The sequence below is a fragment of the Vipera berus genome (assembly GCF_964194415.1).
Source record: "Vipera berus genome assembly, chromosome: 1".
NCBI classification, from domain to species: domain Eukaryota; kingdom Metazoa; phylum Chordata; class Lepidosauria; order Squamata; family Viperidae; genus Vipera; species Vipera berus.
In genome coordinates, this window is record NC_138202.1 from 9,773,858 (window position 1) to 9,790,733 (window position 16,876).

At 42.7% G+C, this 16,876-nt stretch overlaps 1 protein-coding gene across 1 annotated transcript in view; it reads left to right on the forward strand.

The window, feature by feature from the left end:
- Positions 1 to 312, forward strand: part of EFNA2 (ephrin A2) — a gene marked incomplete at its 3' end in the record, with an annotated part of 66,596 nt that extends 66,284 nt beyond the window's left edge. Inside the window, exon 4 of the mRNA XM_081321585.1 lies at positions 191 to 312. Coding sequence (XP_081177711.1) covers positions 191 to 312 — 122 coding nt within the window. The remainder of the gene's footprint in view (positions 1 to 190) is intronic.
- Positions 313 to 16,876: the final 16,564 nt, after the last annotated feature.

Below are 16,876 nucleotides of genomic sequence, written 5' to 3' on the forward strand. Positions count from 1 at the left end.
CTACACTTTGGAATACCTGCATCATGTTTTCCCATTGTGCTTTTTTTATTCTTTTGCCCCACTGCCTTGGTTGGGGGGGGGGCGGAAACAGGGAGTCATCAGAGATCTTCAGAGATGGAAAAGGAAGTGGGTTTCTTTGGTGTGGGGGAAAAAAAATTCAGACTCTATTTCTTTTCTCCTTTCCTTCCAGATGATTCTCTCTACGAATCGCCGGAGCCCATTTTCACCAGCAATAATTCCTGCTGCAGCTTCACCGTCCCCGATGCCTTTTTCGTGGTGGTGCCGGTGTTTTGGACTATCCTCGCTTCCTAGCCCCCCCGCCGGAATTGCAAACGAGAAATCGGGGTGGGGGGGGATGTTTTCTTTTACAGTGGCAGCTGCAAAAACCAAGGGAGAGGGGGGGGGACGTATCAGAGGAAAGAATGAGAGGAAGAGGAGAGGAAAAAGAAGAAGCATGAACAGGGGCATGTTTGTTACCGGATCAGAAGTGACACACTTGGGAAGGGAGAGGGGGGGGCTGTTGCAAGGATTTTGATCTACGGTCTCTGCCCACGTCAGGCGAAAGGGCCCTGGATTTCCTGCCTTTGCGTCTCCTGGAAAAACTACAACACCCCAAAGTGAGCCAGACACACACACACACACCCTGCTCCCCCGGAGTCTGATGCAGTACAGAGGGAAGGGGGGAAAAAGGCTCAATTTTTTGAAAAAAGAAGAAGGAAGGAAACCTGTGACATGGGGAGCTGGTTTTATATTTCAAAAACAATCTTCCACAGACCTCGATCAAGCCAGCTGGTGTAAAAACACCCCCACCCCTTTAGATTAATCCCCCCCCCCGTGGAGTTCTTCTTTTTAAAATCTCTAGACCAAATATAGTCGTTTTTTTTAATTTTCTTATTTTTCTCAGCTTAACTTTTTCTGGTTTTTGAAGGGTATCTGTGTGTGTGTGTCTGTGTGTGTGTGTGTCTACTCTAAACTTTTTCCACAACTGGAACTCAAAAAAAGAAACATTACAATGGGGGGGGGAGAAACCAGAGAGGACCCTCTGAATTGGTGCCTCGTTTTTATTTTTTATTTTTATTTTTTGCAAAGGGTTGGTTGGGTTTGAGGGACATCCTTTACATTCCCTTTGATGTGGGTTTTTTTTCCTTTCTTTCTTGAATATGATGATCCAGCGTCGAGGGGAATGGACCTCTCACGGTGACCAAATTACATTTTGTGATGGTGGAAACTCCTTAACGAAGAGAACCACCAACTATAACAAGACCATTTCTTCAAAAAAAGAAAAACGAAAAAAAACAAACCACAACATCTTGAGGACTAGAAACATCGTTCTGCCAAAACCTGTTAACTCCTTCGGATTTCTTTGTGGTCCTATTCCATGGGTATCGAAGGCTCACTGCCACTTGAAAAGACAGGCAAAGAAAAAGAAGAAAAAAGAAAAATAGATGGATAAAAGAGGATCTCACACTTCTGGGCATGTTCTTCCTCCATTTCTCCAAGAAAGACTGTGGGAGATGTGAATCCAAACTCTGGACTGTTTTCTCTGTGTGTTCAAGGGGGGAAAGGGGGGAGGGAGGGTTGTCTGAACAGAAAGATGATTTATGCAGATCTAAAGCTGGGAAAGTGTAATTTGTAAATCTTGTTTTTTTCTGTTGATAAAGAAAGCTCGGGGTTGGGGAGGGGCGGGGGAGAAGGAGAAACCAGCACAATATAACTGAAGAGGCAACATCTGGAATACCCTGCCCATGTGGCTGTACTAGTTTGAGGTGTGCTGAGCTGCTGAGTTCCAAAATGGTGGATATTTTGGGGTGCCCTCCCTTGCAGACGAAAAGCCCTGAATGACCAACTTTCACACCCAAAAGAAAGGATCAGCTTGGAGGCTTATAATGTGTTGATCCACCCTGCCATTCTTCCTGTGAGAAGATGGTCAGCGGAAAATCGATTCAGGATGGTTCTGACCCAGGCCTGAAGTAGATTCCCCTTTGGGTTTCTTGGTTTGGAAATCCCTAAAGCAAACAAAATGGGGGATTTGACTCAGCCATCCTCCCGAATCTCCTTTGTTTCTTCCCTCAATCCCTTTCCTCTGTGGTGTCCGCCTGCCTGCGTGTGTCGGCATCAACTCCCAGAATTCCCCAGCCGGCTATGCTGGCTGTGGAATTCTGGGAGTTGAAGTCCACATGTCTTCAAGTTGCCGAGGTTGTAAAACTGCTCTAAACTTTTCTTAAATCCATGTCCTTTTTCCTCCTAACCTACCATGAATTTATCTAACTAGGGTAGGAGAAGAAGATGTAAAGGGGCTTATAAATGCAATACCGGAAGGCCTTGACTTACGACCGGTTGCTTACCAACTATTGAAAATTACAACAGCTCCCCAAAGTTACTAACAACCGAGTTCCAACATCCGCCTCCCCTACTCCATGGTCATGTGACTGCATGTCAGGTATTCAGCAACCAGTCCGCATTTATGACGGTTTGCAGCACATGACCACAGTTTACAACATCTTGTTTTTGCTGTTCGAGAAACAAACGCCTCAGAGTGAACAATGACTTTGCTTTACGGCCTCCAGGGAAAAAGCTTGTAAGAATCACATGATGACTCGCTTTAGGACCGTCACAACACCCATCAGTGCAAGGCTCAATTACGGTCATAACTTGAGGATTCCCTATATTCCCTGAAGAGACAACAAAAGGGAAAGCGCTTAAGTGGCAAATCCATTCAGATGTAAAAGTATTTAGAAGTGAAAAGAATCGGCTAAGTCGTGATCTTAAAGAATGACTCTGCAGTGGTCTGGTTCACCCACTGCACTTTAGAATAGAATAGAATGGAATAGAGCTGGAAGGGGCCTTGGAGGTCTTCTAGTCCAGCCCCCCACTCAAGCAGGAGAACCTATACCCGTAGTGGCGATCCTACGGCACGTGTGCCACAGGTGGCACACACAGCCTTCTCGGTGGGCACACGTGCCATTGCTCCATTCCTAGGCCTTCAGCTGGGTTTTATAAAACCTTTTTGCTTTAGGCCTTTGCCACCATGTGCAAAAAAAAAGTTTCAATCAATCAATTTCAACTTCTCGCAGGGAAAAAAAAGATCTCGCAAAGTTGGAATTGATTGATTGAACTTTTTAATTCCCACCCAGTTTGCCATTACCACCGCAGCCACACCCACCCAATGGGCCATGCCCACCTGGCACCTGACAATACATAAGTGGGTTTTGGGTTGCAGTTTGGGCACTCGGTCTCTGAAAGGTTCGCCATCACTGACCTATTCCATCTCTTGACAAGTGACTGTCCAGTCTCTTCTTGAAAACCTCCAGTGATGGAGCGCCCACAATTTCTGGTCGCAAGCTGTTCCACTGGTTGATTGTCCTTATTGTCGGGAAGTTTCTCCTTAATTCCAGGTTGCTTCTCTCTTTGATCAGTTTCCAACCATTGTTTCTTTTCTTTTTTTATTGAAAAGTTTTACAATACATTTTATCTTTAACAATCCCTCCCCCCTCCCTCCACCCCACCCTTCCTAACCCTCCCTATCCCTCCCCCCACCCCTTCCCCCCTCCCCGACTTCCCAGAGCTAAATACAAGGTATAAAGGTAAAAACAATCATAAACAACCATATGTTAACAACAATAAACTATTAAGTCTATCGCACTCTAGCTCATATAAAATGACTACAAGCAATACTAATATCATATCAAAACTTATACAAATGCTAAATGAAACTTTTTAGTCCCATATTTGTTCTGGATGTAATCAATCCACTTTTTCCACTCCATAATATAACGTTGTTGCGAATGGTCTTTCAAATAAGCCGAAATCTTTGCCATTTCCGCCAGGTCAGAAACTTTTAGAGTCCATTCTTCAATAGTCGGCAGTTCCTCCTTCTTCCAATATTGACCTACTAAAAGTCTTGCTGCCGTAATTAAGTTCAACATCAACTTAGTGTCCATAACAGTAGTATCCGTAATTATACCCAATAAAAACAATTGCGGACAAAACTTTATCCTTTGCTTAAATATCTTCTGCATATTCCACCAGATTTTAATCCAAAAAGCTTTAACCTTTTTGCAGGTCCACCATATATGAAAATACGTTGCGTCTTTGCCACCACATCTCCAACATTTACGTAGGTTGATAGCTCGGATACATACTTGCAAGCTTTTTGGGGTCTAAATGCCACCTATAAAACATTTTGTAAAAGTTCTCTCTTAAATTTTGAGCTTGCGTAAATTTTACGTTCCTCACCCAAATCTTTTCCCAAGTGTCCATTGTGATAACTTCTTGAATATTCTGAGCCCACTTTATCATACAATCTTTAACAAGTTCTGTTTCTGAGTCAATTTCTATCAATGCAAGATATATCCATTTGATATGTGCTGGACCCTGATTTCTAATTTGCTTTACCAAATTTTCATCAGTCATTGAGAAACCAATTTTCTGGTCTTCTTTCCACCTGGCCCGTAATTGACCATATTGAAACCAGGTTTGGACAATCTTCTCTTCTCGTAAAAGATTATACGGCTTCAAACACCATACGTTCCTTTCCAGACTTAAGATTTCCTTATATGTAGTCACATCATGTTTGAACCCAACATTTATATTTTCTATTGCATGTTTCGGTATTCCCCATAAAGGTATCTTGTAATTTAGCTTATGTCTATACTCCAACCATTGTTTCTTGTCCGTACCTCTGGTGCTTTGGTGAACAACCTGGTCCCTTCTGCCTTGTGGCAGCCCCTCAGATACTGGAATATGGCTATCATGTCTCCCCTATTTCTTCTTTTCTTTAGACTAGCCAAACTCAAGTCCCGCAGCCATTCTTCGTATCTTTTGGTCTCCAGGCCTTTGATCAACTTAGTTGCTCTTCTCTGTTTTTTTTCCAAACTCTCAACATCTTTTTTGTGACATGGTGACCAAAATTGGCTGCAGTATTCCAGGTGTGGTCTTACTAGGGCTTAATGCACCTCTTGTTCCATTGTGGCTTGTTCAGTAAGCTACAACGGTGTAACGTCGCAAATTGCACTAAGCTCCCAAATGTGGCCTACAAACTAGAATTTCTGACCATCCAAGCCCACATTAAAGAAATAGCATTACAGGCAGTCCTCTACTTACAGTCATTCGTTTAGTGTCTGAAGTTACAACGGCAGTGAAAAAAGTGACTTATGACCACTTTTCACACTTATGACCATTGCGGCATCTGTGTGGTCATGTGATTAAATTTTGGAAGTTTGGCAACTGGTTCATATTTATGGCAGTGTCCCCAGATCAGGTCACCACCTTGGCGACCTGACAAGCCACATCAATGTGCAAGCCAGATTCTCTTAACAACCATGTTGCTCATTTAACACTGCAGTGATTCACTTTGTGGCAAGAAAGGTCATAAATGGAGCAAAAGTTACTTAACAATTGTCTCGCTTGACAACAGTACTCTTGTACTCAATTGTAATAATAATAATAGAGTTGGAAGGGACCTTGGAGGTCATCTAGTCCAACACCCTGCTCAGGCAGGAAAGCCTATACCAGTTCAGACAAATGGCTGTCCAGTCTCTTCTTTAAAACTTCCAGTGCTGGAGCATTCACCGCTTCTGGAGGCAGGTTGTTCCACTGGTTAATTATTCTAACTGTCAGGAAGTTTCTCCTTAGTTCTAGGTTGCTTCTCTCCTTGACGAGTTTCCATCCGTTGCTTCTTGCCCTGCCTTCTGGTGCTTTGGAGAATAGCTTGACTCTTCTTCGTGGCAGCCCGTGAGATATTGTGCTTGTAAGTTGTGCTCGTAAATTGAGGACCACACACAGGTAGTGTGTGAATAGAAATCACTGCACTTCACTCCAAAACTTCACAAGACCCAATGCACAAAGGCTTCGGCTTCTGATCCAAGATTGGACGAGGCACACGGGTCCTTGTGATTGTCAGGCATTGTGAAGCCACCTGGATTGAATGGGGCTTTTTGGGATACTACCTTGCACGCTTAGCCTATCCCACAGATATTTCCCCTTTGGAGCACAACACCATTAATTGTGTAGGGCAGCAGTAGACTTTAGTCCAAACCTGGTTTAGTTGCCTCTTTGCTCAATGGCTCTTAATTCAGAGGTCGGGTTTGCAAGGAGGGAATAGCTGCAGCTTGATGACAGTTTCTGCTGGCGTGGTGGTTTCTGTTGTTTAACACAAAATAGGGAAAGTTTATAGAGCTACTAGAATTCGGCAGAACCGCTTAATAGCAGCTCTGCTGTAAGTCACACACTTAGGAGGAAAGGTCCCCAAAATGGTAAGGTCATCTCCGGGGAGTCCTCTACTCAGAAGCATTCTTTTAGGGACCACTCAAAGTTATGACCACACTGAAAAAAAGTGACCTTCAACAAATCCTCGCACTTAATGATTTTTGCAGCATCCTCATGGTTACATGACCAAAATTTGGGTGCTTGGCAACTGGCATGTATTTATGACAGCTACAGTGTCCCAGGGTCACAAGATTGTCATTTGCAGCCTTCCCATCTGGCTTCTGACAAGACAAGCTAAGTCAATGGGGGGTGGGGGTGGGGGGTGGGGAAAGGCAGATTCACTTAATGACTGTGTGATTCACTTAAGTATTGCAGTAATTCACTTAACAACCACTTGCAGAAAAGATTGTAAAATCAGGTGAGACTCACTTAAGTTCGCTTGTTTAGCAACAAAAATTCTGGTCGTTATGTTGGGGAAGCTGGATTTGTTCAACTGTGTGATTTACTTAACCGCGGCGACAGTCATAAAACCAGGCACAACTCACAAACATCTTGCTTAGTGACTGAAATTCTGGTCTCAATTGTGTCCAGACGTTGAGGACTACCTGTACAACCCAAGCCACTGTCCCTTGGCTGTTTCCTCTCCAGCTACACCAAGGAGATATCTTTAGGAGGTTTCTGTTAAATTTTCTGCAACTCCAGACTGGATTTCAGCCCATTTTCAAATTCAGTCTTTCTTTTCTTCCTCCAACAATTTTGGACTTAACAGAGTTGGAAGGGACCTTGGAGATCATCTAGTCCAACATCCTGCTCAGGCAGGAAACCCTATACCATTCCAGACAAGTGGCTGTCCAGTCTCTTCTTAAAAACTTCCAGTGTTGGAGCATTCACACCTTCTGGAGGCAGGTTGTTCCACTGATTTATTGTTCTCACTGTCAGGGAATTTCTCCTTAGTTCTAGGTTGCTTCTCTCCTTGATTAGTTTCCATCCATTGCTTCTTGTGCTGCTTTCGGGTGCTTTGGAGAATAGCTTGACTCCCTCTTTTTTGTGGCAGCCCCTGAGATACTGGAACACTGCTATCATGTCCCCCCTTGTCCTTTTCTTCATTAAACTAGACATACCCAATTCCAGCAACCGTTCCTTATATGTTTTAGCCTCCAGCCCCCTAATCATCTTGGTTGCTCTTCTCTCTGTACCCTTTCTAGAGTCTCGACATCTTTTTTACACCGTGGTGACCAAAACTGGATGCCGTATTCCAAGTGTGGCCTTCCGGAGGCATTGTAAAGTGGTATTAACACTTCCCTTGTTCTGGGTTGGAGAATTAATTTGGTGATGGACAGAGCCTTGATTTCCTTTGAGGTACAGATAAGTCCTTGACTTACGAACCACAACTGAACCCAACATTTTCATTGCTAAGCAAGGCAGATATTAAGTGAGTTTTGCCGCATTTTATGACCTTTTTGACACTGTTGTTAAGCCAATCAGCACAGTGAATCAAGGAGTTGTTAAACCTGAATTTGCTTGTTGGAAGGGGAGATTACAAACGGAGATCACATGACCCCCAGGGCAACTGTCGTAAATATTACATTATATTGTAACCCAGCCAGTCCCTCTTTGAGGGAATGGGCAGTTTAGAAATACGAAATATAACTAAATAAACAAAATACATGCCTGTTGCCTAACACTCAAATTTTGATTACACGATCATGGGGATGCTTTAATGGCTGTAAGTATAACAACTGCTCATCATGAGTCACTTTTTCCAATGCCGTTGTAACTTCGGCCAGTAAACGAATGGTTGTAAGTCAAGGACTACCTCTATTGGCCCCTCCCAACAGAGGCTCATTGGAAAAAATGGTGCCTTCTAAAAGATTCCCTTAAAACAAGGCTCTCCAAACTTGACAACTTTAAGATTTGTGGGCTTCCAACTCCCAGAATTCCTCCGGCAGTCCACAAGTCTTAAAAAGTTGCCAGGTTGGGAGACCCCTGCCTTAAAAGTTGAAAATGGGGGATAGTTTCTCTGTAAAGCAAACTGACCGTGGTGTCTCACCAGGGGCTTAAAAAAAGCCACAAATGTGTGGTTGAAGATCTACTCTTCAAGGCAGAGCTTCAACAATCACACAGTTGCAGTTGTCATCTTGAAAGCAGATCTCCTTGGCCAGTGACCACCCTGGGCTGGACTCACAACCTCCTTGTCTTCCTACCCCCCCCCACCCCCATCCCTGCCCTCTGTTCTCCTTTTCCAATGGCAGCAGGTTTTAGAAAGCTTGTGAATGATGGTTTGGTGTAGGGGTTTGCAACCTGGACAACTTTTAAGACTTGTGGACTTCAGCTGAAGTCCACAAGTCTTAAAGTGGTCCAGGTTGCAGACCCCTGGTTTGGTGCGTTGCGCAAAGCTCCCCACAACACATCGTAAACCAAACTCTGTTGAAGATGTTACCTAGCCTGCTAACAAAACGTTGGGAAACCAACCCACAAGCTAAGTTGCTAAGGTTGTGTGCTAAGGTTGTATGCTAAGTTGCTGGCTTGGTCCAGGTTTGCCAACCGCAGATGTGAAGTATACAAAGCTATAAAAACGAATTCAGTAAAGAAAATTAGGAAATGTCAGGCCTTGGCTGGCCTGGAGCCAGCTGGCATTACAGGTAGTCCTCGACTTACAATCATTCATTTAGCGACCATTCAAAGTTACAACGGCACTGAAGAAAGTTACAACCGGTTTTCACACTTAACGGCCATTGCAGCATCCTCAGGGTCACGTGATCAAAATTTGGGCATTTGGCAACTGGCATGTATTTATAACAGTTGCACTGTCCTGGGGTCACGTGATCACTTTTTTCTAACCTCCTCAGCTGGCTTTCGACAATCAAAGTCAATAAGGGAAGCCAGATTCTCTTAAGGACCCCCACTTAACAACTGCAGCGTTACAGTCATAAAATGAGGCAACCCACTCAACAAGTGCCTCACTAAGCAATGAAAATGTTAGGCTCAGCTGTGGTCATAAATCAAGGATTACTCTGTACCACCTTGGAGAGAGAATAGGGCTGGATTTCACTCGTTTGTTTCCACTGTCGTGGCCGAAGAAGGAGAGGAGACCACACAGAAAGCCACTCACAATTTCTTCTAACATTTTCCACCTCTCCTTTCTAGCCAAGAATTCTTCTACCCACGCTGGGAACTGAAGTGCAAATTCTCCTTTCATACGACTGTATATTCCCACCTGACAATCTTTCTGTGGGTGTTTTAATTTTTTTTTCCGTTTTCCAACTCCCAGCAGACATCTGTAAAACAACAACAGCACACCAATTTTACTCTGTCTCGGTGTGCCGCGGGACTAAGTTGGAACAGTTGTTATATTTCTGTACATATTGCCAGCAGGCATAATACTGTGATTATGAATTATTATTAATTATTATTACTATTTTTAATGCATTTGCTGAAAATGGATGAGTTGGATTGATTTTTTTTTATCATTTTGTTTTATAATTTCCTGGGGGAGTGGGGAGGTATCCCTGTTGATTCTTTAGAAAGGGTGGGGGGGAGAATTAGAAACATACTGTTTTCCTGTTTCCCGCTGTATTTAAAAAAAGCAAAACAAAACCTTGAATTAACATCCTGATTCAAGGTCTGTTTTTACGTTTTCTGACGCTGCTTTCTAAATTTTCCTTGCTCATTTTTCCTTGCTGGATTAACGAGCGTTTCTTACAAACCAGCCAATCCGTTCACCCCAAATAATAATAAGACAGGTTTCCATTACATGCTGCCTATGGAATTCTGGGAGTTGAAGTCCACATATCTTTAAGTTGCCAAAGGTTGAGAAACACTGGTTTAAACCCATGTATTAATGCTAGGCCTAGCTACAACTTGGAGGAGTGGGAGACGTAATCTCCCAGCATTATACAGGTAGTCCTCGACTTACAACAGTTCATTTAGTGACCACTCAAAGTTACAACAGCACTGAAAAAAGTGACTTAGGACCGTTTTTCACACTTCATTGCAGCATCCCCCATGGCCACGTGTTTATGTTCGGATGCTTAACAACTGATTCGTATTTATGACAGCGTCCTGTGGTCATGTGATCACCTTTTGTGACCTTCTGATAAGCAAAGTCAACAGGGAAACCAGACTTGCTTAACAACCATGTGACTGACTTAACAACTGCAGTGATTCACTTAACAACCGGGGCAAGAAAAAGTCCTCAAATGGGGCAAAGCTCACTTAACAGATTTTTCACTTAGCAACATAAATTCTGGGCTCAATTGTGGTCGTAAGTCGAGGACTCCCTGTACATCATCTTACTTTCTGCAATGGAGCCCACTTGGATGTGTCTAGATCAGGGGTCCCCAACCTTGGCCACTTTATGACTTGTGGAGGACTTCAACTCCCAGAATTCCTCCTGGCTGAGGAATTCTGGGAGTTGAAGTCCACAAGTCATAAAGTGGCCAAGGTTGGGGACTCTGGTCTAGACTAGAGCACAGGCTCTCCAAACTTGGCAAATTTTGAGACTTGTGGAATTCTGGGAGTTGAAGTCCATCCCTCTACACAAGTTGCCAAGTTTTGGAGAAAAAACAACAACTGGTCTAGAGCAGGGGTAGGCAACCTTGGCTCTTTTATGACTCGTGGACTTCAACTCCCAGACTTCCTGAGCCAGCCATGCTGAGGAGAAAGGGAGAGGTTTCCATACTGAGCCAAGGTGGCTCAGGAATTCTGGGAGTTGAAGTCCACGAGTCATAAAAGAGCCAAGGTTGTCACTTCCTTGGGATCAGAATAGCCCGATCGTGGACAATCAGGTGTCTGAGGTGAATACCTCCAATAATAACATCTAGAAATTACTACATTTTATACGGAGTGCTGTCTGATGGGGGAGTCAATAGGGGTTCTTTTCTACCTCACAATGTCCAATAAGCGGTATCACAGAGGCCACCAGAATCTGGAAAACATCAACAGACGCTCCCAACAGACATCAGGGCTGGCCTTCACTAGCCTGGAGGCCATTTGGAGGCTGTGAAGCAGAGCATTAGCAGAAATGGCCCTTCCTTGGCCAGTAGGACGGTTGGAACCATGTGCAGCATTTAAAGGCCCTGTTGGGTTTCTGGGAAAGCAAGGAAAGGGGTGACCAGGCTCCTCTTAATCATGGCCCTGAGCTTCTTTCTGGCTAGTTTGGCGCTGCAGATAATTTCTGCCCCTTCTCCAGTGCCGGAAAGGTGGATAATCAATCTGGATGTTGAAAGGCAGATGAATTAGTAGCTGGAAAGGAACTACTCACTGCTGATTTTATTTTCATTCCAACAGGAAGGACCAGCAACTGTTGAATAAGGATATATGGTTCCTTCCTCTACTAGCTTCTAACCCTGACACAAAGCGATACTTCCTCCTCCTCCTCCTCCATCTTCTTTTTCCTCTCCTGTTCCTCTTCCTCCTCCTTCCCTCTTTCCTTCTCCACCCTCCTTTCTCTTCCTCCTCATTCTCCTTCTCCTCTTCCTCCATCCTCTCTTCTTCCTCTTCCTCTTCCACCTCCTTCTTCTTCCCCCTTCCTTCTCCATCCTCCATTCTTCCTCTGCTCTTCCTCCATCCTCTCTTCTTGCTCTCCTCTTCTACTACTCCCTCCTCCTCCCTCCTCTCTTCTTCTGTTCTTCCTCCTCCTCCTCCTCCTCCTCCATCCTCTCTTCCTCTCCTCTCCCTTTCTCCTCCTCCTTCACATGAATTAACCAACAATATGAAGAAAAAGAAAGAAAGAAAAATAAAAGAATGGACGTGATAGTTCAGAATAATTTGTGAAGAGCACAATTGTTAGAAAACATGCTGGGTTGGGGGAAATTCACGTCAGCCCTTCTTCCAGGGGCAGAAGAAGCGCTCCTGAAGATCAACAGAAAAGAGGGCCCTGAGTCTGGGTCAAGAAAGTGACATGAGAAAACATCTCAGACGCACACACGACTTCACGCAAAGATAGAGGGAGGGAGCACCTTCAGATGTGCAATTTTGCTGAAGAAAAAAATAGTTTGGATCCGAAACACAGAAGTGTCCCAAGTACTTAACCAAACATAAATATCAGGGCATTACCATCTATCAACACGGAGAGAATAAATAGATCACAATGAAATGCATACCAATAAGCAGTACACAACTAGAATATCTAAAAGATCTCCTAGAAATGTAATTGAAATTAGCTTAATGATAATAACAGAGGCAATAAGCAGCTTAGACCTAGCCACACACCATCAGCCTAGTAATCTCTTTCTTCATGCGTTTTTTTCCTACCTGTTGCTTTCATTTCATTCCCAGCCCAAGAGAAACAGCCTTAAATCGTCCTTAGTTACACCAGTGTTAAAGTGGTGTTTTCCCCTTAATACAACAGCAGCTACAAGGTGTGTACAATTTCTGGCATTCATCTGCCATTGTGTTGGAGGCAAAGGCAGGGAAGACAGGCAGTGGTATACGGGAATAGATTAGAGTAGAGTAGAAACAGAATAGAGTAGAGTAGAATAGAAATAGAATAGAGTAGAAAAGAACAGAACAGAATAGAGAAGTATAGAGTAGAGTAGAGTAGAGTAGAGTAGAGTAGAGTAGAGTAGAGTAGAATAGCCAGGGCTTTTTTCTCATAGAACGCTCAGAATGGAGTTCCGGCACCTTTTTTGGATGGAACCTTGTAGGGTAGGCAAGGCGGGTTGTATGACATGTGTGAGTTCCCTGGCACCTTTTTCTTTTACAAAAAATGCATTGAGAATAGGAATAGAAATAGAATAGAGTAGAGTAGAGTAGAGTAGAAATAGAATAGAGTAGAATAGACTGTAGAATTATAGAATAGAGTAGAGTAGAAACAGAATAGAGTAGAGTAGAAATAGAATAGAGTAGAACAGAACAGAATAGAGAAGTGCAGAGTAGAGTAGAGTAGAATAGGAATAGAAATAGAATAGAATAGAGAAGAGTACAGGAGAAATAGAATAGAGTAGAGTAGAATAGAATATAGAATAGTAGAGTAGAGGAGTGGAGTGGAGTGGAGTGGAATAGAATAGAATAGAATAGAATAGAATAGAATAGAATAGAATAGAATAGAATAGAATAGAATAGAATAGAATAGAATAGAATAGAATAGAATAGAAGTTGGAAGGGACCTTGGAGGTCTTCTAGTCCAGCCCCTGCTCCAGCAGGAGAACTTATACCATCTCAGACAGGTGATTGTCCAGTCCCTTCTTAAAAGTCTCCAGTGATGGAGCACCCATGATTTCTGGTGGCAAGCTGTTCCACTGGTTGATTGTCCTCACTGTCAGGAAGTTTCTCCTACTTTCTCTTCTGCCGTCTCCTACGCAGCTTCTCGGCTTCTTTCTGTTCTTTTCTTCCTAAATAACTGATCCCACCAGTGAATTGTGAAATACAGGTAGTGCTTGTTTAGCGACTGCTTCACTTAGCAACCATTTGCATTTACAGCAGTGATTTTCGCACGTCTGTAAAGCAAAGAAAAAAAAGTCAGATCATAACCACAGTCGTGCATCCCTTCTTTTTGGCCATTTTGTTAAACGTTTTTAAAGTTTAGTTATAAAATAAAAATACAGGGGAAAAGCAAAAATAAGAGAACTAAGAGAAAGAAAGAGAAATGTGCAAAGAGGGGGGGGGGAAAGTGGTGACTTCTGATTATTTTTTTAGGGCAGTAAAATGCAAAAAAAAAAAGCCAGCCCCCTCAACCTTTTGCTTTAACATTACACATTTCTATTTCTAAAATAGTTAATAACAAACTCATTCCAATCATTGAAACCTGGAATCAATTTTTTTTTCAGTTTCAAGCCAAAAGTCCAGAAGTGGTTTACAAGTAGAAACAAAATTGATTAAGTTCTTCTGTTTAATTAAAATAGTGAGTTTTGCCATCTCCCCTAGCTCCATTACCTTACCCTTTCACTTAGCAACTGCTTCACTTAACGACCGACACAAGGCTGAAATAGCTTAATTGCCAGACCATCACTTGCCCATTTCCTACTGAACTGCTTAGGGAGGAATCTTCAGGTCAAGGAAAGGCATTCAAAGAGGGGGTCCACTTATTCTTCAAAGCCCCTGAAGGCAGGACAAGAAGCAACGGGTGGAAACTAACAAAAGAGAGAAGCAACCTAGAACTAAGGAGAAATTTTCTGACAGTTAGAACAATTAATCAGTGAAACAACCTGCCTCCAGAAGCTGTGGGTGCTCCAATACTGGAAGTTTTTAAGAAGAGATTGGGCAAACATTTGTCTGAAATTGTATAGGCCAGGGTTTCTTGCCTGAGCAGAGGGTTGGACTAGATGACCTCCAAGATCCCTTCCAACATCATCATCATCATTATCATTATCATTATTATTATTAAAAATAGAAAAAAAGGGAAATTCTGAATAACATTATAACCACTTATAACCATTCATTTAATGTCCATTCGAAGTTACAATGGCTCTGAAAAAAAGTGACTTTTCGCCAGTCCTCGGACTTACAACTATTGCAGCATCCCTACCGTCACATGATCAAAGTTTAGACGCTTGGCAACCGGTGTGTATTTACAACATTCAGTGTTCCAAGGTCACACAATCACCATTTGCAACTTTCCCAGCTGGCTCTCTCACAGGCAAAGTCGATGGGAACTCACTTAAATGCTTGCCTCGCTTACCAACGGAAATTCTGGTCCACGCTGTAGTCTTAAGTCAAGTTAAGTATTGCTTCTGACAGTTGCCTCCCTGCCCTTAATGCTGAACTTAAAAAAACACAAAACAAAACTTTGTTGAACCAATTACAGCAGAATGAGATGAAGGAGGACGGGGAAGGAGAAGGAATCCTGCAGCCAGCCATTCTTGCGAGCAATTAGAAATTGGGCAAATATTATGATTGCTTTCTCTCAATGCCCAGCTACCAAAATTGCCATAAGCAATTCAATTCAGAATAGACCTGGATCTTAGAGGTCTTCTAGTCCAACCCCCTGTTCAAGCAGGAGACACTATACCATTTCAGGCAAGTGGCTGGCACATTAAGTACAACTTAACTGACACGTTAATTGACACATTAAGTCCAATTAAACACGCTAAGTACAACCTCCCTTTTTTTAAAAAAAAAAGGCATCTCAAATAAAAATCTTTTCCCGCCGATAGAATTAGGGCCTTTACGCAGTGGCAACCAGCATCATTGCTTTTCAAATCCCCTTTCTAGATGCTGCAGCTTTTAAATCTGGCACACAATTTGAAATAATGAGATCTTTCTTTTTTTAAAAAAATATCATACGGGCAACTTAAAAACTGTAATCCTAACAACATTTCATATATTTAATTTATTCCAACAAATGTTGACTGGCTTTGTGTGTGTGTGTGTGTGTGTGTGTTTGTGAAGGTTTTGCATTTGTTCTTATTCCTTAATTTCTTGTGTAACAGTGTTCCCCAAGATATCGTATTTGAGGGGAAAACTCTTTTTGAGCAAAAGAATGACGGACAATAGCAGATGGGTCTAGCAAAGCTGTAGCCGGATTTTGCCACCGCTAATCTGTGCTGTTTTGGTTGGTACTTTTCCTTTCTGATTTAATTTAATTTAATAATTTAATAATTTAATTTGTATACCGCCCTTCTCCCGAAGGACTCAGGGCGGTGAACAGGGCAATACATAATAAAAAACAGAATACAAAAATTAAAAAGTAATTAAACCATTATGATTAATGTCCTATTCTTGCCAGCAAACCAAAACTAGGAGTAATTCCAATTTAAGAAAAAGAAAGTGACAAGACAGGAGAAATGGATGCGAGGTTTTAAAAGCCCTTTCACGGAATAAATAATAAATAAATAAATCCTCAACTTACGACCAAAACTGAGCCCAAAATTTCTGCGGCTAAGCAAGAGGGTTATTAAGTGAGTTTTCTCCCATTTTATGACTTTTCTTTTCCTAGTTGTTAAGTGAATCACTGCAATGGTTAATTAGTAACATGATGGTTAAGTGAATTTGGTTTCCCCTCCCCCCCCGCCGCCCGACTTAGCTTCTCAGAAGATCGCAAAAGGGGGATCACGCATGACCCCGGGACAAGAAGCAATAAACGCATAAAAAGGTGGGAGAAAAGCCACAATCCAGGAAGGTACAGAAAGTCCTCAATTTATGACCATAATTGAGACCATGATGTCTTTATCTGAGCAAGGCCACTGTTAAGTGACTCATGCCAATTTTATGACCTTTTTTGTCATGGTTGTTAAGTGGATCACTGCAATTGTTAAGGGAATCATGCAGTCGTTAAGTGATTTGTACCCAATTTTGCAACCTTTTTGCCACCGTTGTTAAGCGAATCACATAAGATATTAAGCCAGTCATATGGTGACTAAGCAAATCATTTCCGCATGGATTTTGCTTGTTGAAAGTCGTCTAAGAGCCCGATAAATGGCGATCACGTGACCCCAGGATGCTGCAATCATCCTAAAATTTGCCAAGGGTCCCAAATTTGGATGACGTGACACGGGGATGGTATATCGGTCATAAGTGTGAGGACAGGTTGTAAGTCAGTGTTCAACGCTATGGTAACTTCGAACGGTTGCTAAACGGATGGTTGCAAGTCAAGTATATCACAAAAGTTCAGAAAAAATAAAGAGATTCTTGGCACCCAAACGATCACAATTTAGGACCCCTGCCAACGGCTGGCAAGAAGCATTGCGCAACCGAATCACCTGCAGCTGTTTCCCTTCCCAATTGCAAT